The sequence below is a fragment of the Melospiza melodia genome, chromosome 3 (genome assembly GCF_035770615.1).
Source record: "Melospiza melodia melodia isolate bMelMel2 chromosome 3, bMelMel2.pri, whole genome shotgun sequence".
In the NCBI taxonomy this organism is placed as follows: domain Eukaryota; kingdom Metazoa; phylum Chordata; class Aves; order Passeriformes; family Passerellidae; genus Melospiza; species Melospiza melodia.
Genome location: NC_086196.1, coordinates 39,058,762 through 39,082,139, shown reverse-complemented (window position 1 = coordinate 39,082,139; position 23,378 = coordinate 39,058,762). Strand labels below are relative to the sequence as shown.

Sequence of the window (23,378 nt, the reverse complement as noted above, 5' to 3'; positions counted from 1 at the left end):
ATACTCTAGCTAGCACCTTATAATCCTGATCCTTATCTGACCTGAAGCTGTGAATCTGAATTCCATGTCAGGCAGGGACCTTGGTACCCATTCTCCTCTTCCAGGGCATCCTTGGAAGGAAAGCTGTGCATGTGGGCAGGAGGGGAGCTGTGGTGTGCTCCTGTAGGTCTGCTCATCTGTGTGACTGGGGGACCAGCACCCTGCAGGACACCATGAAGGCCACCTGCCCTGCAGCTGAGGTTCAGCCATGGCATGCACACTCGGAGTGCTCTGCACATAGAAATAGTCACTGTCTGGAGCTCTTCACTTCCTTGAGGTCTATGTGGGTGCAGCTTTGCATCTTCCTTTGGGGTCTCTGGCAGGGGGAGTTACCCAGCTCTATTCCCCAGCCACAAGGGCCAGGACTGGCTTCCTAGAGCTGCACCCTTGCCTGGTGGCCTCTCAAGTGCAGAGCTCCCCATTTCCAACTTCCATTGAAACTCAAAGCAAACAAGTTGGATTCAAACTTAGTTTTAGTTTTAGTCAGCACAAGATATTTGCATACTTGGTGGGGTTTAAGATATCTGTTCTTCTGCCCTGCAGTGGCTTTGTCACCATCCCACAGGGCTGTTTGAGCTCAGGCACCTGTAGCATTTGCACTTCTGCAGAGCCCCATCTCCAAACCAAGCCATCTCTTCTTTTCACACAGGCAGCTTGCTGTTCCCTGGGTTGGCTCCACAGTAGAGCAGTAGCATCCTAGCACAAAGGCACAATCCTCTGCCTTTCTCTCCTGAGCAGTCTGCCAGCTCAGCAGTACATCCCCTAGCTCTCTCCAGGACTCATGGGACTTTAAAGGCACACCAAGACCCTGCACTTTTTCTCTTTTCTGCAGGAACCCAGCACTCTAAGGCAGCTCTTTCCCACACAGGAGCTGGAGAAAAGTGCTTGCCTTTATCAGATGGTCATCACACAGCCTCCAGTTTAGTGCTCCTCTGCAACTAGATTTCACCAAATGCACATTAACCAATTACCCAAATTGGCACATTAATCAATTGCCATTAACTGATACAGGATCTAGCAAATGAATAAGCTCCTTACTGGTCATCTTTAACCCTTTGTATTAGTGTGGTAGTAGCTATCTGTGGCATGTACTAATGCAACATGCTTATGCTAACTTCTATTTTTTATAAGCTCTTCATAAGCCACTTATAAATAGAAGCTTAATATGAAATGTGACAGATCTCTAATCTTTAGTCTCTCCTTAGCCCTCCAAGCGCTTCCTTTCTGGAAATACAAAATATATCCAGTGTGCCCTAGATATTCTCCATTCTCGCTGATGACTTTTAGCTCTCAGCCATTGATTCTTTCAATTTCTTAATCAGTGTAAATAGATCATGGCTGCAACACTCTTTTTATTTAAAAATTTTAAAAGACAGATTACATCAAAAGGGCGTTTAAGGGGCGATGAATTTAAAATATATTTTTTGCTCATGTGATGCTGTGAGGCAGAGGGTCAATATAATGGAGACATAAAAAACCTGTATTCCTTCTTCTCCATTGCAATAAAGAGGACTGGAGTGAATTATCTAATGGAAGGTGCAAATACTGAGAAAATACTGTGCAGCATTTATGAAGTGTCAGTACTTTGTGGCACTCTGTTTCACTAGAGGCCATGTGTGTGATGGTGCCCCTGTCACCACTGAGCAAACACTGTGGCACAAAATGCCTAGTTTAGGGTTACACAGCAATCAGTTCCAAAACAGGGGATGAAACCCTAATATCCTGGTACAAGGGAATTTTCATGGGTCTGTACTTTGTTTGTTTGTTTGTTTGTTTGTTTACTTCTGTGGGGGAAAAGCCTGTTCTTCAGAGTCTCAAAATTCAGAATTAATACCTCTTCATTTCAGCATGTCACAGATTTTGCTGAGCCCAATCCCTCCAGCATCCAGTGTTTTTTACTTTGACTTTAAAAGAAGTAAAGCCCTGTAGTTACTTTTTACCCTTTCCTTGCATTCAGCTTTGATCACTATAATAATGTACGTTTCCACGCAATTAATATATTGATATGCATTCACAGATAAGCACATCTACTGTGTTTCTCAGAAAAAGGAGAACACCTGATGTAGAGAACATCAGGTGCAGAACTTGCAGGATTTAAAGCACAGACAAAGCTAATGGCTCAAATTGTAGCCTAACCTAACACTTCGTCAGCCACAGATTCCTCCCCCTTTTTTTTCTCCCTAAAACTTTTGCTGTTGCGTCACTGATAAATAACAGCCCTTTGCTCGGTAATAAATCCCTTCTGTATTTAAGGTTTTGCCTTCCTACCCATTAAAGCTCTCCTCGTCAGCATTACTTTTACTTTTCAGAAACAAATATTCAGTATTACAGGCTAGGAGTTCTTTTGTTTTCCCCCCCATGGATGCAAAACCCTGGGGGATTTACGTATCTACTTGATAGGCTCACACAATCTTAATCAGCCTATAATGGAGCTAATGGCTGTTTGTCATCCTTGGAGATATAAATTTCCTGGTGATGTCTACTGCAGTCAGTACATGAAGTATGCTCTGACTGCCAGCAAGGTCTAATAACCAGGAGAAGGGCAGCCAGCTTCATTAGCGAGCCCGAGACCGTGCCGGCTGCTTTTCTGGGGAACTGTGCTTTTTGAATGCCGAGAGGGAATAAAGGGAATAATGGACAATACCGGTAAGTGGAATAAAACAGATCCTCATTCCTAGGGCAGCTCCGGGGTTCGTCTGTATCCTCTCTCACTTGCTGCAGGAGATGTGTTTCTTCAGCCTCTGTGGCTTCTTTCTTTTAAATGTCCTTTATTAAAGCAAATCTTTATGTCTAAAATGTGACACACTTAAGTTGTTAACCCCTTAACAGTCTGATTTTTTTCTGCTCCGTTTCCTGGAAATGTTAACCTAAACTGTAATGTAGGATCTGCCTTTTTAAGGTATTCAGTGTTATTTTGGAAGCTATATGCAGGAAATGTGGCAGGAAGGGAAAATGTGTGTACTTCAGAAAGAAATATCTCTCACAGTTTGAAATAGGTGTGGATAGGTAACTAATAAAGCTAACAAAAAGTAGATAATATTTAGCTCCCATCTGTCTCATTTTAAGCTGGCTCTGTTTTCTCCGAATAATGCCTTACTCTCTTTCATGTTTGGTACATAAAATACTGAATATATTTGCACTTTTTATTTTCTTTGATCTTCCAACTTTAGATCATGCATTTTCATCCCAAATAATGCACTTCACTGTTTCTAAGGAGGAGCACACATCATTTACATCGGTGATGAAATACATTATTTGCATTCCCCTTTTGCATTACCTTGTATCATGAGGCAGAGAAAAAAGAGAGTTTTTTGGGACAGTTATTTTGCATGCTGCTTTAACTGCTGTGAAACTTGAATATGTCAAGACCTCACAAATTTATTTGTACTAATGCAATATATATTAGGAGTATCTGCAGTAGATTCAGTGCCCTTTGAAACCTGCTCAGCTCATCAGATTTGTCTAATATTGACCTTAAAAGTGACAATTACCTCTACAGCATGTGTCAAAGATTTATGGTAGGTTTCGGTGATTTTTGGGAGGTTGTGGGTGGTTTGGATTGATTTTTTTTTTAAATAGTAGAAGTAAAACTCTTGCTTATGTCTGCTAAGCTGCCCAGGTCATTCTCAGCTCACATGTATCATTATAAACTTCTGTGACAAACAGATAAAAGGGTCTTGCTGCCTTAATTTCTATAAAGTCCAGGACCAAAAAAAAAAAAAATCTAGAATTTAAAATGTAACATCATGGAAAATTACACTGCCAGCATATAAAAGAAATCTGGCATGGTCCTAGTAAAATGTTCATTTCTGGAAATAAATAAGATTAGCAATACTCTTTGCACTTGGTGCTTTGGCTAGCTTTTAGGGAGCCTTAACATAATAAATGATAATTACTTGTGTTTGATATTGCATGACGAGGCAGAATTTTCTGCTGGAGGAGAAGGATTCCTGCTCTCTGACACAGAATATCTGTGGGCAAGAGATACCCTGGCAGGCAGAGCTGCTAAAAAAAACCTGTAAAAACCTCCAGGTTTTTACACTCCTCACCATCAACAACTAACAGTAATGGGGACTTGATGGAGATACCACTTTAATCCAGCTATAAGAATCTGTTCTGGAATGAGTCATATTTATTTAAAGGCCAGTTTTGGGGGGATGAAGAGGGAAGCTAGTGTCTGAAAACCATAGAAACAGATTTTCCTTTTTTTTTTTTTTTTTTTTTTTTTTTGGTTCGTTGGGGTTTTTTGTTTAGTTTTTCTGTTGTTTCTTGGTTTTTGTCCTAAGGAAGAATCCAATTTGGTTACTATCTGAAAAAAGTTAAAATAGGTAAGACTTGATGCCTGCACAACTTACCAGCTATTCTCAACACTTCTTACAACATTAGTTTGCTGAATAACTCCAGATATTATTTTTCTCATGTGGAAACAGTTACTGATGCTTTCCTTTTGTAGAAAACAACCTATATACCATTAAAATTGGTTAAAATAACCCTTTCAGACAATAACTAAAATCTAGTTGTTAAAAAAAAAAAAAAGCCACGAACCAACCCAACAACAGATGAAACCAACCCATATTGAAGACATCATGGCAGGGTTTAAGGCTGTGATCCAGTTTCTTCCGTGGTTACCACTGATCTTCCTGCTGCCTGTGGTCAGCTTGCTCCAAATTCCCAGAGGGCTTCAGCCCCACGTGGGGTATGGACACCCTCCCTTCTCCAGGCAGCTCTTCTAAGAGTCCTGCCACTTCCATACTTTGGAAAGTATTGGGAAACGGTGTTGGGAAAAGGTTTTGCCAAATGCCTTTCCCCTGCCTTACAGAGGCAGAGGATTTGAGAGTGGTATTGGGAATACATCATTTCCAAAGGGCCCACAGGGTGCTGGGTTAACACAGCCAGGTCTGTAGAGGAATGTTTAGGGCTCATGATCCCTGACTGGGATGCCAGTGTGGGGATTGTGCAGCTGAATACCTCTGTATGTCTGTCCTGTCCCTCAGACATCTGGAGGGATGGGAGAGCACCTTTGAAAACCCTTGTGGTGTCATTGGGGCACTTATGAGATCACAGAGCAGCAGGATTATTTGCATGCCTAAGCCCAACTGCCTGATCAATTTGTTCTTCAGCAGTCTGCCAACTAAAATGTAAACACACTGATGTATATAAACTGGATACCTGCCCGAATTCTTCCTTGAGAGATGCTATTTCTGGCGATACAGAACTGCAGAATATTAGCAAAGCTGCGTGTTTTAGCTACTGAGTGTTAGAAATAACAATTTAGTATCAGTGTCAGTGAATCAGGCCTCTGTTATTAAACTCATCAAGCTGCTGAAGAGACTTTCAAAGTCAGACCATGGATAATTGTTGGGCAAAACTCCATCTTCTGCTCTGCATAACAGAAATATCTCTGTAATTCATCACTCTTCTCCTCTGCCATCATTAAAATTATTTTCTGGCCAAAACTGTCATTTAAAAAGATCGGTGTTGCTAATAAGTCACCTGCGTACATTTTTAGCTGCTATGGTTGATGCCATTTTGTGGGGTTTAGAAACAATGTGTTCATTTTAAAAGTCCTTTCCTTTAAGTGTTAGATTGCTCTTATTTTTATTCTGTGTACGGAGACAACTCCACATAATTGTTGTCTCGTGTGTTCTTTTAAAAGCCTTTCCTGGAATAACAATAAAATATTCATCCATCTGTGTAGGGCACAACAGGACAGTTCTAGTTGTGTTTTTTGCCTATTTTGGCATCAGCTGTTTGTGACAGGCTGTCTGCAGGTATCCAGCTGCAAGGCTGCCTGCTGATCTGGGCAGGGGAGGGTAGCCAGCAGCCTCCACTGCCAGGTCCTGGGCTCCAGCTTTGCCGCACACATCGACTTTGGGCAAACACATCAGGCCTGGGGACAGCAGTGATGTAACAAAACTCATTTTTTAAAAATAGGAAGGTTTGGAAATAACTTGTGGGGTAGAGCAGGGGGGGCAGGGAAGAAAGTATAAAACCAAGCAAGAAACTTGGAGTGGCAGGAAGAAAGAAGCTGTGGAAACAGAAGTGCTCCCAAGTGATGCATTTGGGGGAGGATTTCCTTTAAGGAGTGAGATCAGCAACATCCCTTCCCCCAGAGCTCCTAGTCAGCTGTGTCCTGATCAGACAGGCATCTCACCTTAAAGAAGACAAGTCTTGTGCACCCATTCTTACCAAGAAGAATGCCAGTGTGAGGTGCCAAAGGCCTGGAGGAGGAATCTCATGGGGGTGAATGACACCGTGGCGAGATCCTGTGTCATGCATACCATACCAGTAGTGAACAAAACCAGGAGGCCTTGTTTCATGTTTCTTGGGGATTTATATGACTTCTTTGCACTTGAAATATTATTTTAGCAGTAATGAGCTAGCTGTGGTTAATTGTTACCCTGAATTATGTAGGTTCTGCAGCTGTGGCTGCAGGCTATGCCTTCAAGTAAAAAATGTGTTTTAAGGGGACTGGAGGTCTTCTCTGATGTATAGGCCATCTCTGAGGAATATCCAGTAGCAACATCAAACTTTGTATTTGAACTATAGTGAGGTGAGAATTTAACTTTAAGCCTGAAATAATGTGGGATGGGAAGGATAGCAAGTGACCACTTTAGCCTTCTGCATGACATCATGTATTCACAGGAAGGGTAAGAGACACAGGAAACCATTTGTGGATGGAAATTCCCTTGCTTTTGAAGTAAGTAGTCACTTTTGTCTTTCCATAAGTCAAAAGGACCTATTTAGCACTCAGTAAGACTGCTGGGATTGAATGCTTGTTGAGGATTTGACCTTACAGACTCTTTGTTATGTCTTATCTGTTATTTTGAGGCAAACAGGGTACATATTTCTAAAATACAGAGGAGAAAGAAAAACAGGCAGAAGAACAAAACTGGGAGGAGGATTTCAGCTTATGACCCTGATTTCTCATCAATTCATAGTGTTCAAAAACCTCTGATGTAGCTGAGCTGATCTGTGTGAAGAACTAGGCTAGATAACAATCTCAGTGAGTTGTAAGGTTCATTTGTTGCCCATAAAGGGCTCTGAAATCCTTTGGCCACCTAAGGCTTAAGCTGTCTGAATTGTCCCTATGAATTAGGAAACCCATTAAACAAAACCACTTGCAATGGAGACGGCAGCAGTGTCACCACAGGTCTGTGAGCCCTTGAGACAATTCCCAACTCCAGAGGCAAAACCAGTCACATCCTTTGGCAGCTTCTGTTTTGATCTTTGATGGTGCCTTGTCCATATTCTCCCCAAGTGTGAAGGTGTTTTCAGAGGGGACAACAGTACCTCCTCTCTCTGTCCCACTCTTATGTAAATGGGGCTATCCGTGCCATGTTGCTTTTATTGGTCCATTTGGCATGTTCTATAGATCACAAAATTGCCTTCTCATGAGCAATAAGGTAAAAAGCAATAAGCAACTCCTTTATACTACATTGTGTATTCTAATTTGCCTCCTATTTTCACCCATGCTCCCGGCTGAAGTGAACACTAGTGTATCACAGGTCACTGTCTACCAGAAAGTTGAATTTCTTCTTGTTGTAATTTTAGAAAATTATTCATGGCTTATTGCCCCTTTACCCAGGAGTTGGCATAGTGTGCTTATAAATCCATGACCTTGGAAAACATTTTTGTGAGGATTAAACTTCCTTGTGATGCTGCTGCTCCCTGTGTTAATTTCAAGTCTCTATACACATAGCACACAGAATGATTACATAGGAACTTGCACTAGAGGTAGCCAAACATCATGCAGCACCAAAATGATGGAGCACCTTCTAATGTGGAGATAGTCCACCCACCCTCCTTCAAAGGGTTTTCTTTAGCTAGAAATGCTGTGGTTCTACTGTGCTGACACACACTCATGATATTTTAAGTAATGATTCCAGTTGCTGCAGTGCTTCTTATGGAGAAGCAGCATGAACTCTAGCTGGTTTGGAGAGATGGTATAACACTGATTTTACTTACAAATAATTTATGATTCTTTTTTTCTGGTAAAAGCTGGCAAGCATCAAACCATCTGGTTCTGAGCTCATGCCTTATGTTTACATCTGCTGGTTGTGTGGCATTTTTGGCCTGCTGCCTTTCAGACCTCTGTTCTGCACTCTGGATCATCACTGCCACCTATGGTGAAGAAGCAAGTGCTGTGCACAGAAGTAGCAATCCAAGTTTGAGAGGCAGCACTTCTCCGTATGCTTCTAGCAAGGATGAAGCCAAAATTGCAGGAGCCAATTATTTTGACAGTACAAGAAATAAGTCCAGACAAGGAAAGGCTGTGTTAAGAGGCACTGGCACAAATCGTTCCAAGAAAACCAGCCTGTGTTACAGGGGCTTTGAACCCCAAAACTGAGGGGGCTGGAAGAGAGTGACAAGGGGGAAAGCAAGATTGCATGATCAAAGAGCTGGTGGCTGATAATAAGGACCTAGTCTGCTGCTGTTTCACCATCATTCATTGTCTCTAACAGTGAATCTTGCATGAAATGTGATACTTAATTGTGGGGTGACTTGCAGGGGTATTTCTATGGGCTCAAAAAGTAGACTGGATGGAATTTTACCAAAAAAATCCTCACTTTCTCTATTTTTCCCCTCCCTTTGTCTCACTATTTAAGCCTTTTTTATATTTTCACATAAAACGTTTACGAGATTTCTTCCTGAGGTATAATAATTGGAAACTGTAAGTAGCTTAGGACTATAAGAATACCCAGCAACCTTCTCCCAGCAGACAGCAGCAAATCCTGAATAAAACTGCTGAGTTTGTGTCTCATCAATCTTGCTGGCAAGTGGGGCCAGGGTGAGCATGAAGGTCCCCAGGCCAAAGCGAGTGTCCCCAACTGGTGCCCATGGAGAGGCAGGAGAAGACTGGGCAAATGGGTTTGTTACCCTGCACCCACAGAGCTGTGTGTGCCTGACTCTGGGCACAGCTCCACATCAGAAGGGATGCCCCATTTGCTGCTGGGGATGCAGGAAGAAGGAAACAGCTGTTGTCATCTTATTGCAGAGGTTCCATACTGTTGTCTCCTTATCTATCACAAAAGTTTCATACATTCTTGGTGTTTTCTCATGGTCAGCTCCTCAGAGCACTGACTCTTCTTCACAAAGCAGCCAAGTGACTCCAGTTCTCTTCTCAACCAGCCACCCCACTCCTTTATAGCACTCTTCTCATTGGTTACAGCTGTGGCCTGTTAAAAGTCAGGCCTATTCCTAATCTTCAATAATTGGCCCAGCCCCAGCTGCAACTCCTTAGGGGTAAGATTACTTTCTACACTATCTTTATTTTCTTATATTCTATCCCCCTACACAGCCACATCCATTTGAACAGATCTATCACCTTGACTGCAGATACTGGGGGACTGAGGCTGCTGGGGTTTGTATTGACACCTGTACAGAAGCATCCTCTCCAAGCACCCTGGGGGCAGTGTTACCAGCACAGGAACTTCTGCAAAGGAGACAAGAAGGGGTGACTTGTCTGCTTTCCTCCCAGAGGAGATATACTTAACCCAGGCTTGTCAGCAATGAGGTATTGAGTTGCTGGAAATATATGAGTCAAATAATGGACCTGAGTGAAGAATTGGGTCCCTCTTAATATCTAATTTTCAAAGAAAGCAAAAGTCTAGGAGAAAATGAATTGGCCAGGGCCAAATGTTTGCTCAATTTTCTCCGCAGCACTTTTTCTGTAATGTAGCTACCAGAGATTGCTTATTTTACAACTTATTGTATGGGAAATTCCCTTTAAATGTATTTCTGAAAAGCAACAGAATATTTCATGATAAAGTCAACCCTATGTCTCTGTAGAGAGGCAGGCACAGTGGGAGACCATCCCAGAAACAATTTTTTCACCCATGGCTTGACCATTGCTAGAGGGCATGCACAATGTAGTTCCAACAGAAATATGACAGCAGCTGGTATTTCCACAGGAGACAAAGTTGTGATCGATTCATCCCAGCTCCAGCTCCTGCTGACTCACAAGTCCCTTCTGTCTTTCTCACTGGGACTTGAGTGAGTCCAAAAAACAAGGGATATTTCATTATGGAGGCTTGCCTGGTAACCATGTGGAGAGATGAACTGAAAATATGGCGATCTCAGGCATAAAATTTGTGCTTCTGGGAGCTGTTTATTGACATTTAAATCATAGTTCAGCAAGACTTTGTTATAGCCCTACTGTCAGGGAAAATGGTTTGTTGATGGAGGAAGCCTATGGAGCTCATGACTGTGATTTTATCACAAAAACAGGCTATATATTTTAGCTGCTTTTTTTGTAGCTGCAGTTGCTGTATGTCTCCTTTTTCTTCTCTTTTCTGATTCTGTTTTTATTGTTTAATATTATTAAAATAACTAACATAACACATTATTCTGGTTTAATTTCAAGTGAAATTTGGCAACTTCTACCGGTGAAATAAGGTTTAATTGCTCTTGGCATTATAAAAAGAAATGCAAATGACAAAGATATTAAACTGACAAATTATGACAGCTCACATAACACTTTTTACAATGTTTTTTTTCCATTGCATTTTTAATACCCAGAATAGTCAGCCTTAATACTACCATATTTACAATAAATCATTATTCTAATGGAGACATTTTGCTTTGTCAGGCAATACACAATCAGCAGTTTTCAATAAAGAATCTGAAAACTGTTCAACATTAATTCTGTGACACAAACTCATAAAAGCCAGACAATTTATAAATGGGGCCAATATGCTGCCCTTAAATTGGGATATTAAGGAATAATTAGAGCACAGTAAGGGCAGGTTGCCAAACGTAACTTTCAAATCCCCCAGTTTGTGTCACTTAGCACAGTGATTGTAATGTATTATGTGCCTTCTGTAAGGCACAAACATGCATTTCCTACAAAACAGCTTAAGGCACCCATGAGAAGTTGAAGTAGCTGTTTACTTTGGCATGAGTGGCTTCAAGAGGCATAAAGCACCACAGAATTTAGGAACAACGATGGCTTTGGGGTTAAAAGGGAAATGGGAAGCCATGGTAGAATTTGCTTTTCTCAGTGTTTCTGCAAAACTCAGCAATGGGGTGTTTTGTTTGTTTCTTCTCTCTTTTGGTACCCTGCAAAGGCCGTGTCTGCTCTGGGTGACAGGAGGTCCTTGAGGCAGCCCTGAGCATGTTGGTGTGGTGTGGTGTGGCGTGGCGTGGCGTGGCGTGGCGTGGCGTGGTGTGGTGTGGCGTGGCGTGGCGTGGTGTGGTGTGGCGTGGCGTGGTGTGGTGTGGTGTGGTGTGGTGTGGTGTGGTGCCAGCAGACATTAATGTGAGCCCCTAAAGAGCACAGCCACATCAGCACTGGGGGCTGGACCCCAACTGGTGACCAGCTGGGGTGAGGTGGGATGCAGGGTCTTACACCTGCACAGCATCCCGCTCAGGAAACAGCTGTTCTAGCTCTAGGTCTAGCTCTAGTTCTAATTCTAGTTCCAGTTCTAGTTCTAGTGCTAGTTCTAGTTCTAGTTCCAGTTCCAGTTGAGGATCTTTCACCACTGTGCTGTTAACTGATGCAGACAGGCCTCAGAGCCTACCCCTGCCCATGGTTTTGGAGGTGCTATTCACCCTGATGAATTACCTGTCTAATTTAGAAACTTTGGGAAGGTTACACAGTGACATGTGAGAGTATCTTAGCAGTTCCTGAAGTTAGATAGTCTAGGTAGTGGGAAAGAAATACTTTTTTTTAACCTACAAGTGGGAGGTTCTAGGGCAAAAGTAAATGTGATGAAGTCTTGAGCAAGATTTTGAGATCCCTGAAGATGAACAATTTACTTTGCAACATCTGAGGGTGACGAGCAGTGCATTATATTATTATATTGTCCCCAAAATAATGTAATATCCATCAATGTTCCTTGTTTTAGCTGTGGATGTTGTCACACCGAGACAATTCTTTAACTCAAGCACTAGAGGAGATGCAGCAACTCCACACAAAGCTCTTCATTTTCACACAAGTTTCTGTCATGTTTGCAAACCCTCAGGTTCTCTGAGTGTTGTGTAGATTCTCTTATCTGTGTCTCAAGAAGCCTGAGTGCAAGGAAGAGCAGGGGGGTACAAACTGGCAAATTAGGGGCACTGCTCAGCACCATTGGAGTCCTATTTTGAGTTGTTGCAGGAGAAAGAGTAGAGCCAGTGCTATTTCCCAGGATGTTATCTTCTCCCAGGGAGGAATAAGAAGGATGATTGTGGGGTCTCCTTCCTCTCCCAGGTGGTGGCCTGCCTCCTGCTTTACTCTGCACTGCAGGTGAAGAAGCTAGCGATATGTTACTGAAGCCAAGGGGGCAGTTTGTGCAGCTATGGTTTAAGAACACTTTTCTGAGGGCAGTGTTTCTCCACTGCACTAGTAATGTTGTGTGGGCATCAGTGAAGCCTTGAAGTCTGCTTCTCCCTACAGTCCCATTGCCTGTTGTGACAGAAATGCACTTAGCTGCTTTGTGGAATGGCTTGCAAATTTGGGGACAAGATTGCCCTAAGTTCCCTCATCACTGCTTGCAACCACAGCTAGACTTCTTTGGGTTTTTTTTTTAAACAAAATTTTAAATTCTGAGGGCAAATTCAGTTTTTTCGCCCTGGTAGAGCAGACAGCTCTAGCAGTGTTAGAGTTTGTGTACATCTTTGAGGTGCAGATAGGGTGTGCATCCATTTCAAAGGAGCACTCTCAGGGTGAGCAAGGTGAAGGCAGGAGTCAAAATCCTTCCCAGATCAGCATTTAACTACACTTTAGGGTCATTATTGCCTCTTGCCATGATCTCCTTTTCCTCTGCTCTGCCTTTAAGCTTTTCCCCCAGGGCAATAAGTGCAGCCTCATGCATTTGATCAGACTGCTAATGGAGAAGGGTGTTGCCACCGTGGCAGCTGATAAGTGCTTGCCTGAAAAAGCACCACAAATAAACTTCTCAGCACAGGGTGGATGGAGTTGTGTGACCTCAGGCTTTCTTTTGCTCTGCTTCTGGCACACCACACCAGTCTTTTACACATTTGCCTTTTACAGCTTCTCAGGAAAGCACCCAAGTGCCCACAGGATGCAAAAGTGGTGCTTCCCACAGCAAAGAACCTATTGTCTGCTACTCTGTTGGATTGGTCCCCATAGCTACTGTGGTCCCCTTCACTTTCACATTTTCATGCTGGTCTGCATGCTCTGTGTGAATCTGCATGATTTAGGTTTTCTTCTTTCTTTTTTTTTTTTTTATTTTTTTCCTTCTCCCCATTTTCACAGTCATAGTGTATTACAGGCAGAATAAAAAAGGAAAAAAAAAGTATTTTGAAGATATTAGTAGCTTGGCAACCATGAAGCTTTCCCGTGGCTTTGCAGAGGAATTTGGAGTGCTTACGCTCTGTACTTCCCTTTATCTTGCTCTGCACTGTGCACCAGAGCTCCAGTTCTGCAAGTGATGCCATGAAAGTAGGTTGCTGTGCTCAAATCCAGGGTTTTTCTGAGTCTTCTGAGTCAGTTCAGTGTATGCATTGCTGATTTAGACTGCTGCCAACAGGGATCACCCACTGGCTGTCTCATACTATTTGGAGGGGGGAGTAGGGGAGATATTAGCTTGGTTTCTAGGAACAGAAACAAAATTGTAAGACGACACTTACCTGTATCAAACTTGGCTTCTTCTCAGCCAAGGGAAAAAGCAAAGAAAATTTTCACATGCTCCATGATTTGCCTGCTTGCCAACTCCCTGGTCACATTGTCTCCATCCAAATGTGAGAAATTAGAGATTCTTTACACAGGTATGAAAGGACTTCCCACAGCTGAGAAGTGGCCCCTAACCTATTTCAGCTTTTGTCCTGTCAAAGGTGACTAGTCCAAGACATTTACCATTCTTAAGCATATGAACATTTCCACTTTGCTCCCAATATTTTCCTCCTATTTCATGGTACTAAATCAAATTCCATTATGTGTTCATTTATAGAACAAGCTGTGTTCTCATGATATTTATGGATGGCTGCACCACGTGCTCTATGCAGGTCAAGAGACATTGCAAACACAAAGGAACAAAGATGACTCCCAAGCACACCAATGCACTCCTCAGCATGTGCAGGACTGACTTGCATGGGAGAAGCCCCTGCCTGGACCCTGTGGAGAGTTTGCAGTGCTTGGAGGCTCTCAGAGAGGGAATGGGTGCATCTTTCCTGTGTGTATGGGAGGGGTGTGAGTATGGCAGGGAGGCAGGAGCTCCCAGCCTGCTGCACTGTGTCAGTCTGTAGCAGTGGTGAGTAGGGAGAGTGCTGCAAAAGAGCTGCAAACTGCTGTCCACACGAAGGCACAGAGCTGACTTTCACTTTGTAGCCCTGAGATGGAGCTGGCACGGCTTTCTGGCCTTGTGTTTGTGGTCTGGGAAGCCAACGAGTGGCCTGGGCTCAGGAACATTCTGAAGTTAACCAGGTAAGGTTGACAATGTGTCCCCTTGGTCTCCCTTGTGAGAGAACTGCATGCTCTTGAAGAAATTATTATAAATTTGCCTTGCAACAATTTTTAAAGAGAGTAAATGAGGTAGACTTATAAGCATTAGCTAGTGAGCTTGACATCAGTCCCAGGCAAAAATGCGAAACAGATGATACAGAGACTGAGCCAGAAAGAATTAAGAGATTGAACACAAATAATTTCAATTAACACGGGTTGGAGGAAAAACAAGTTTGAGGGAAATATTTCATACATCTGTCTTGCTGCATGAGAAGATGCTTGCCTCAGTTCTGATTTGTAGAACCTAAAATGTTGCAAAACCTATACACTATGTATCAAATGGGTTCTTCTGTACCCAAATGCCAGGTTTCAAAATACGAGTGCATTTTGGGAATTTTTTTCACTCATCAGGTGTGATTCCACTCATCAGGGAGGCATCCAGCAAGAGATGGTCCTTTGCTCCAGCTGTATGGTGCTACTGGCACTGACTAGCAAGAAAATACAAAATTATATTTAGGCAAGAAATGAATGCATTCAGTATGGACAAAGGAAAGGCCATATAATCAGGGACAAGACTAATTAGATCATAGTTACACATTGGGAGGCTCAATGTTGAGAGGCAGTCATTTTTGAAAATACTTGCATAATGACATTATGCTGGAGGCACATGTGCAGCTGATGAGCTCTGTCTCAGAGAGCTGAGACACTCCTCACATGTACTTGCAGCACTGAAAGGTGCTGTCTTGCTCTAGTTGGAGCACTGGAGTGACTGCTTCTGGAATACTAAGTAATCTTGGGTGTCCCATGTCTTCCTTGAAACACAAAAAATCTGAGGAGGGATCAGGAAGCCTTGCAACAATGCAATCTGAGCTACTGTGAAAGAAATTTTTTAAATTCTGAATCTCCTTTGCACCTAGCCCTAAAATCCCTTTGCAGCTTTCTGACTGTAATAATCCTACACATTGTTCCATGACTTCTTACTGGACAATACTAATTCAGACCTCTTAGTTCCTATTTATGAAGAAATATCACAAAGATCTCTCTGTAGAGGTATATTGTTGGCAGCAACAATAAATATCTACTTTAACATGTCTGTGTGTATCTATATAAGTTTAAAACAGTGGTCGTTGGTGATGCTGATTCTATTTCAAATTCGAAAAAGGAAGGTGACTAGTAAGTTGCACAAGTAAAAAACAATACTGCACAACTTACATCAGACAGACTGCTAAGAAGGCCGGAAATGAGGGGTGCCAGGTGTTAGAAAGCCTCCAGCAGGATGGTTCCTAATACCCACTCAGAATTTCTCCTTCCAGTTTTAATAAAGGCTTTGTTTCCCCTGGATCTTGCTGCTTCTGCCGTAATTGCCACCTGTCAGACACAACAGAACGGCAGCGCTGGCACACACGAGCCTTGGCTGTTCTGCCTTCCCAGCACCAGGAAAGCTTGCTGAGATGATGCCCATTGTACTGCTTTTTAGTGCACAGGTAGCTAAATGCAAGAAGTTTAATTCTTTCTCGTCACCCCAGAGCCAGCCTGAGCCAGAGATCCTGTACAAAGCATTCACTCCTGTTCCTTTCAAGGGGTAGCTGCTCACAAGAGGGGCAGGCGGGGGTAAGCCAGAACCAATTCAGTCCTTTATACCCACTCACACCAATGGAGGGGCATATCCTGGCATTATCCCAGCAGCTCTGAAATCAGGCACCCTCCCTGCTTCTCAGTGCTGCTGTCAGCCTGGCAATGTAGCTGGAACTCACACAGCTGCCCAGAAACCATGGTTAGGCACTGCCTGGGTGTTACACCTAGCAGGAGGGTTTCACTGGCTAAACCTGACTTCTAGGGCACGGGTGCTGCTCTTCAAACTGCAAGGCAACACTTTCCAGTCAATACCATTGCTTTGTGCAGGTGCTGTGGCTTTTTCCTGGGTACTCCAGAGATTGTTTTCTTAATTGTTTTTAAATCAAGTCATGTAAATCCTGAGTTTTCGATGTCATTCTTTGTGTGGCAGCTAAGAATCCTACACCACAGGTCACCCCTGCCAGAAGAGGCCTCCTGGGACAGAAGAGCTGGAAGCAGCACGGTGGGTTGTGGTGAGGGTGAACGCTGTTGTTGGAGCACACAGGCAGTGTCTGCAAACTGCACAGTGCCTAAAATAACAAGCAGCTCATTTTGCCTTAAATAGACAATGTATATGATAATACAGCCTGCTGATCAGGGCCCTCATCTGCCCTTCTCTGCACCTACTTAAAATGCAGAAGTTTTGTTGTCATTGTTGTTGTTTTGTTGGGTTTCTTTTTATTTTGGTTTGTTTTGTTTGGTTTTTTGGGGGGTTTTTTTATTTGCTGTTTTGTTGGATTTTTGAGTTTTTTTTGCAAGGAGAACTAGACACAAGAGCCTAGCCCTATGCCACTATGCTAACAGTACTTTATTCTCCATGCAGAAACATGACCAGTATTTCCCCCTAATCCCAGTTGGTAGGATAAAAGTCCTGAAATGCTGGTACTGTACCAGCAAAAAGATCAGGTTGTTTCTGTCACTGGAAAGTCAGAGAAGCAGGAATTAATCCTTTCAAGCAGAAAACAATATTGAGTCAAGAACCACCCCCTAAACAGTTCTGTGTCCCGCCCAAGCTATTGCATGGATGGACAGAAAGAGTCTTTCCATCTAAATGCTGGTATTGTGTGGGATTTAGGCTGGAAATAGAGTTCCTGTAACACAGATGACAGACAGCCTCACTACCCAGCACTGTGCTATCTAAGCTGATCTCTTGAGATGGAGATTCTAGGAGAGAGGAGAAGCTTTTTCCCCAAACATGCCTTCTTTGGACAACCCCAGGTCACTTGAAAATGCTCCTCAGCAAGAAGAGTCTTCAGGACTCTCTGGGGCTCTTCAAAAGGGACTGGGCACTGTATCTCCACCAGTGTGAGTGCTAGCTCATTGCTGTGGTGGGACTCCCAGGGGGATGTTCAGCTGCCAAGGAGGAAAGCTCCAGTGTGCGGCTCATTCTGGTGCCTGTGTGGCTGGGCAGCAATGAAGGAGGGGGTTGAGGACTGTGGAGCTGAGAGATCAAAGCAAATTTCAGTTAAAGGAAATAATTTCTCACAAAGCTGTGTCTATATTACGCGTGTTGCAGATCTGTCTGCTGGGTGCTGTGGGGTACTCAAATATTGCAGTGAGGAGGAGCCTGAGGTTTGCTTTATGCCATAGCTGGTCACCTCTCACTGAGCACAGTGCTCCAGCTACTCTGGGTTTTCAGGATAAATGTGCTCTTGCTGTACCTTCTTCCCTCCTGGGATGCAGAAGAGACTGACTGTGATGGAGATAGCCACCAAATAACATGTGCATTCTTCACAGCAAAGGGGATGGGAGCCAAGGAGTCAGCTCTGGGTGCAGGCTTTCCTTGTAACCTTTTGCTTACATTCACAAACAATGCCCTATTGTGGTGTTTCCTGCAGATTATTCTAATAACCACTGAGCAGTGAAGCATGAGCATGTGTTCAGGTTTCTTACATTGAATTCTAATGTGATAAAACATGCCAACTTTCTAAGCGTCGATTAAAATGCACAAGAAAGAGAATTGGATAAAATGGAGCACATGGAACTTTGCTGTAACTCTTGAAACTTGGAAGCTTCCAGGAAGAAATGGATTTTATATCTAAGGACACACAATGTTTGTTTTCTTTTCTGCTATTTTACCACTTGTCAGTTATATTGATACATCTCTTCTCTGCAAATGCATAGCCTGGTGTAGGTAGTAGAGCTTTCATAAAGGCTTGATTGCAATTATAATGGGGGAAAAGGGTTTTCATGTGTGTGTGAAAAATACACGGCCTGGGCCTTGCATGGTATTTGAGGCTACAAATGCTGATTGAGTGCCTTGCCAGGGAAAAACAAGGAGTCCCAGAGCTCCCATGTGGCTGCTGCATTGCACATGTGCTTGGGCATTAGCGGTCTTTACTGAACCAGCAAATCTGTAGCATATTAGGTACAAAACTTATTGTCAGTGAAATACATTGTAGGGACCTGAGTGAAACAGCAGCAAAGAGGAGCAGAATGGTGAGTGTGTTTGGCAGCCCAGCACCAGGCTGTTGGCAGCGGGTCCTGATGTGTGCACGGAAATGTTCTGTCCATGGAGAAGGTCACCCTCCCCCATATTCCGGGTTGTCTTTTGTCCTTTAGACTGACTCAGCTTCTAGCAAGCAATAACCTGAGAGCAACGTAATGTTTTGTTGTTTGGAACAGTTTGCAGTCAGACAAATTATGTTCAGTGTAAAAATTAACACACAAGCCTAAAAAAAGTCAGAAAATGTATGGATTTTTCTTACTAAAGTGTTATGGTCCATCAGTTAACCAATGTTGCTAGACAACTCATACCAACAAAAAATGCCTTGCATGAATTGTGGATCCAGTTGTCACATATTAGTTAATTTGATAGGCCAAATTATTTATAAAACACCTAATATTTATCATATCATAAGGAAATGTCAGATTTGATTAGGTTACTAGCACCATACTAGTTTAATAACACTACTAGTTTTATTAAAGTGTTTAATTTACTAGTTTAATAATGAAATACCTTAAAATGCAGATTTTTTTTTCTATTAGACTGGTAAATAGACATCTTTAATATGTCTTCCTTTCTATACTTCTTACGGTTCATAAATTTGAACTACAAGGAGTCTTGCTGCTGGAACTCCATTTCAGACTTCTAAAAATTTTGTAGGATGAATGGGATGGTTGAACACAAATGTCTATGCACTGAGAAGGTTTTCAGTGATGCTGGCCACACAGGAATATTTGCAGTTTTTTACCTGAGAGCACATGCAACTGACTTGCACTCATTTCACATATCTATACTTGGATATATGCATAATTGTAAATACATTCACTTAATGAATTATTTTACTTAAACACAACCTGCCTTGTGAGGCCAGGAGTTCGTACTGAGTGCTGAACAAGGGTTAAGTCTCTGTACCTTTAAAAAAATTGACTTTTATTCACTTGAGCTGCAAGGATCTGACCCCTGACAAGGTAATGTTATTTTAACCACACTTTGTCTTGAATTGAATGGATGTCTGCCTGGCTCCCCAGACTGGGACACTGAGCTTTTGTGAAATTCAACTGCACAAAATGAAGGTGGCCCTATTTTGTCCCTTAACCAAAAGATGATCTCTCTTAAGGACTACTCTAGAAAGGAAGACATTTTTTCTCTGTATACATTATTTAAAAACCTAAAAAGTGCTCTTTGCTTTCCTCAAATGTTAATCTGCGTACTGCACTCTGATTTATGTTCAACATGTCAGGATAATGGGGATGGAGAGCACAGGGCACCCTTCTTGGTCGCATAAAAACATTGTAAAACATTCAGAAAGTTCTCAGTCTGTCTCCAGCAATGGACCATTAAATAAGAGGAATAAACACAGAAGGGACCATTGACCTGAGCTCTGCATAATTTACTTTATGACTGCCAGCTACATTCACAGATTTACAGGCACTGGGTTTTATCACCATGTGTGAGTCAAGGTTGTGGTTCATAATTACTGTGCAGTCCATGGGAAAACCCTAAAGACATCTTGTGCTGTATTTTAGTAGTTCCAGCGAATGGGATCATGGGAAAACCCTAAAGACATCTTGTGTTGTATTTTAGTAATTTAAGTGAGTGGGATCTGTGCTTGAGAATGCTTTGGAGTGCCCCTTGTCCTGCTCCATCACCTGTGCAGGTGAGACTATACAGAATCTTGCTTACTGCTTTTGGGGGAAACAACTATTTACTGTGCCACACAGCTAACATACAAGGAAATGTCTCAGGTATTCTGGAAAGGGTAACTGTTTAAAAAGAGAAATGGAGTGCTTGTGGGAGTCTTATGTAGGATACCTTTTCTTTTACCACCAGCTAGCACAGTTCTCCAAGTGACTTTACAGAAAATAATGCCAAGCTGGATTTTGTGGGTCATACCCCACAACCAAAGGCATTTGTCCTCCATCCAGAGAGCCCAGTACAAGCTATCTGCAGCGCACATGAAGGCATTTCTGCATGGCATGGGGCTGTGCCTTGCACCCACGTGAGGTTTTAGAGGGAGTTTGGCATTGCTGCTTGTTCCCAGCGCTACCAGGGACTGTGGAAAGGGCCATAAGAGCTCCCCAAGTAGGTCCTGTTTTCAGAAATGTGTATTTTCTTCCTTTCACAAGGGGTCTTCTTGGGTTAATGTTTTCTACAGTTAAATACATGCAAAAACACTGTGAAATTAAGTCCTTTGTCTCCCAGTAAGTGACATACCAGTAAAGGTCTTATTACTGGCTCGCCCACATCAGCTTTGCTGTGTCTATACTGGAATGTAATTCAGTGAGCCACACCACCATGAAAACATCTGATGCATTATTTTTTAAATGGATTTTCCCCACAGAGAAGTTATCTTCCTGGGCATTTCTTCTGCCAGCCCAATTTAATTGGATTGTAGCTGAAAACAATAATATTACATTTACATTAGCTTTAAAAGTCTCCTCATTTTTGCCCCTACAACCCATCTGGCTCTAATGTTTCTGAATTTTAATTTAATGAAATTTTTTCATTTGAACTGACTAAATGTGCTGCATTAATAATCTGCTGTATTAAAAAGTAGTGAGAAAAAAATGTGTAAGATTGATGTTTAGTCTTGGTAAAAGCACTTTTCCCAAGAACCACTCCTGGCTTATTTGATACAATTGTTTTCATTTCCTTATGTGTGGGTTTGCAACTGAAAGAACCCAAAACAAGTCAGGATAAAAAAGACCCCCAGGAGCAGCGTGGTTAAAGCATGCTGGTTCCTCTGGCCACCAGCAAGTCAATGAATGACACACAAGGATTTAAATAGCAAAATGAGAGTCACAGATTGACATTTGATTTATACAATCACCATGTAAGGACCAAATGCCACGCACACAGGAGGAGCTGGAGGCAAAGCTCACCAGGCTTTCTGCCCCGTTGAAGGCAGCCCTCAGCAGGGAGATGCTAGCAGGTTACCAGATCACAATTCTGCCCCAGCACACTGGCAAGGGTGCAAAACCCACCTGTTCTTAGCCCTCCCTATGCACAGCCATGCACACTTTGTCATACAGAAGTTAAAAAGGCATGATCTGTTTCCCACTGTCAAGGATGGCTTTAGAAACAAGCGGTGTGTAAAACCTACTGCAAAGACAGCTACCTTCAGTTAGGAGAATCAAAGTGGCTGATTCTGAAGGCTGATTCAAAACAAAACCCCAAACAAGTGCTTGGGAGAGGAGAGAGGTGCATGGTGTGCATGTTAGCATGAAATTGGATCTGATGGTATCCTTGAACCAGTCACACCTTTCTGACATTGCTGCTCAAAGTACAGGGCCCAGCCACCAGGGCCTACGCTCACAGAACACATTCCCGTTCCAGAGGTGCCATGAATCCCTGGCAGAGCAGCCTGGGAGCTTTGCCAGCCCCACCTGCTTGCCTCTGGCTGCTCTTTGTGAACCCTGTGGATCCTGTCTATGGAGAGCCTTGTGGGGAGCTGGGGCCCGACAGGCAGAGAAGAAACAGCCCCAGCCTGTGCTCTGCTAGTGCTGGTGTGCCTCTGCAGCCATCCAGACCATGACAGAGCCAGCAGGGAGGGGACATCACTTCCCTGTTAAACCTCTGGGAATACAAGTGGAAAGGGGGATGCTCCACCAGCCTACTCCTGGGAAAAATATCAGTTAGTGTTTGCATTTGATTGAGAGGCAAGACCTGAGAGCAAAAGCCTCAAATCTGCAGGAAAGACAGTTACCAGTGCAATTTTGCCCAACAGGTGGGAAGAATGATGAGCAGGACTCCATGATATCAGAAGGCTAATTAATTACTTTATTATACTATATTATTCTATACTATATTGCACTATATTACACTACATCTAAACTGAAACTTAACAAGAACTCAACTGAACCAAATCTCGTGACTGTCTCCTGACTGATCATCACGACACACCTTGCAGAGATTGGTCAAAGAAACAAAACACGCACACCAGAATCCAATTACCAGATCCCTGGTAAACAATCTTCCATAACACATTCCACTTGTGCACAAACACAGGGGCAGCAAATAAGATAAGAATTGTTCTGACCATTCTTTTTTCTGCTTCTCCAGGAAAAAACCTGAGAGAGAGAATTGTCTCTCTCTGTTCAGAGAATGTGAATCTGACAGACAGTCTGCACAAATGCAGGAGATTCATTTTACACCTTTGTTTTGGACACTTGTAACTGGCTGTGGGTTTTCTTACAGATCAGCAAAGATGTAGAACAAGCACCACAGCTTTAATCATGGTAGGTGCAAAAGTAACCATGGAATGGGTTGGAACTGGAAAGGACCTCTGAAAGGTAATTTAGTCCAACACCCCTGCAATGAGTAGGGCCATCTTCAGCTAGATGAGGTTGCTCAGAACTCTGTCCAGCCTTAAATATTTCCAGGGATGGGGGCAAGTACCAGCTTTCCAGGCTACTGTTTCAGTGTCTCACCCACCCTTACAGCAAAGGACTTCTTCCCAACATGAAATCAAAACATACTACCTTTCAGACCCAAGCCGTTGCCCCCTTGTTCCATCTCCACATACTCTTGTGAAAAGTCCCTCTCAGCTCTTTTGTAGGCCCCCTTTAATTTACTGGAAGGTGCTATAAGGTGTCCCTGAACTTTCTCTTTTCCTGGTACAATAACCCCAGCTCTCCCAGCCTGTATTCACAGGAGGGGGCTTCATACCTCTAATCATCTACATGGCCCTTCTCTGGATTTATTCCAACAGGTCCATGTCTTCCATGTGCTGAGTGAGTCACAGTAATCCAGGTGGGGTCTCACCAGAGCAGACAAAGGGGATTTGCCATGATAGAAAACTGTCCAGGGCCAGGACAACTGCTTTATAGCATCTGAAAGAAGCAGACAAAAGATAGGAGAAAGAGTCTGCCAAAGAGGCGTGCAGCTGAGCAG

At 42.9% G+C, this 23,378-nt stretch overlaps 1 protein-coding gene across 3 annotated transcripts in view; it reads left to right on the top strand.

Moving 5' to 3' along the window:
• PHACTR2 (phosphatase and actin regulator 2) overlaps positions 1–23,378 on the top strand; it is a 135,104-nt gene that overhangs the window by 25,551 nt on the left and 86,175 nt on the right. The window contains exon 1 of one of the 3 annotated variants that reach the window (XM_063151387.1): positions 2,455–2,685. The exons of the other annotated variants lie outside the window; for them this stretch is intronic. Within the exon in view, the coding sequence (XP_063007457.1) occupies positions 2,673–2,685 (13 nt within the window). The 5' untranslated portion in view covers positions 2,455–2,672. Of the gene's footprint in view, positions 1–2,454; positions 2,686–23,378 lie in introns of those variants that run through there. 3 annotated transcript variants of the gene reach the window in all.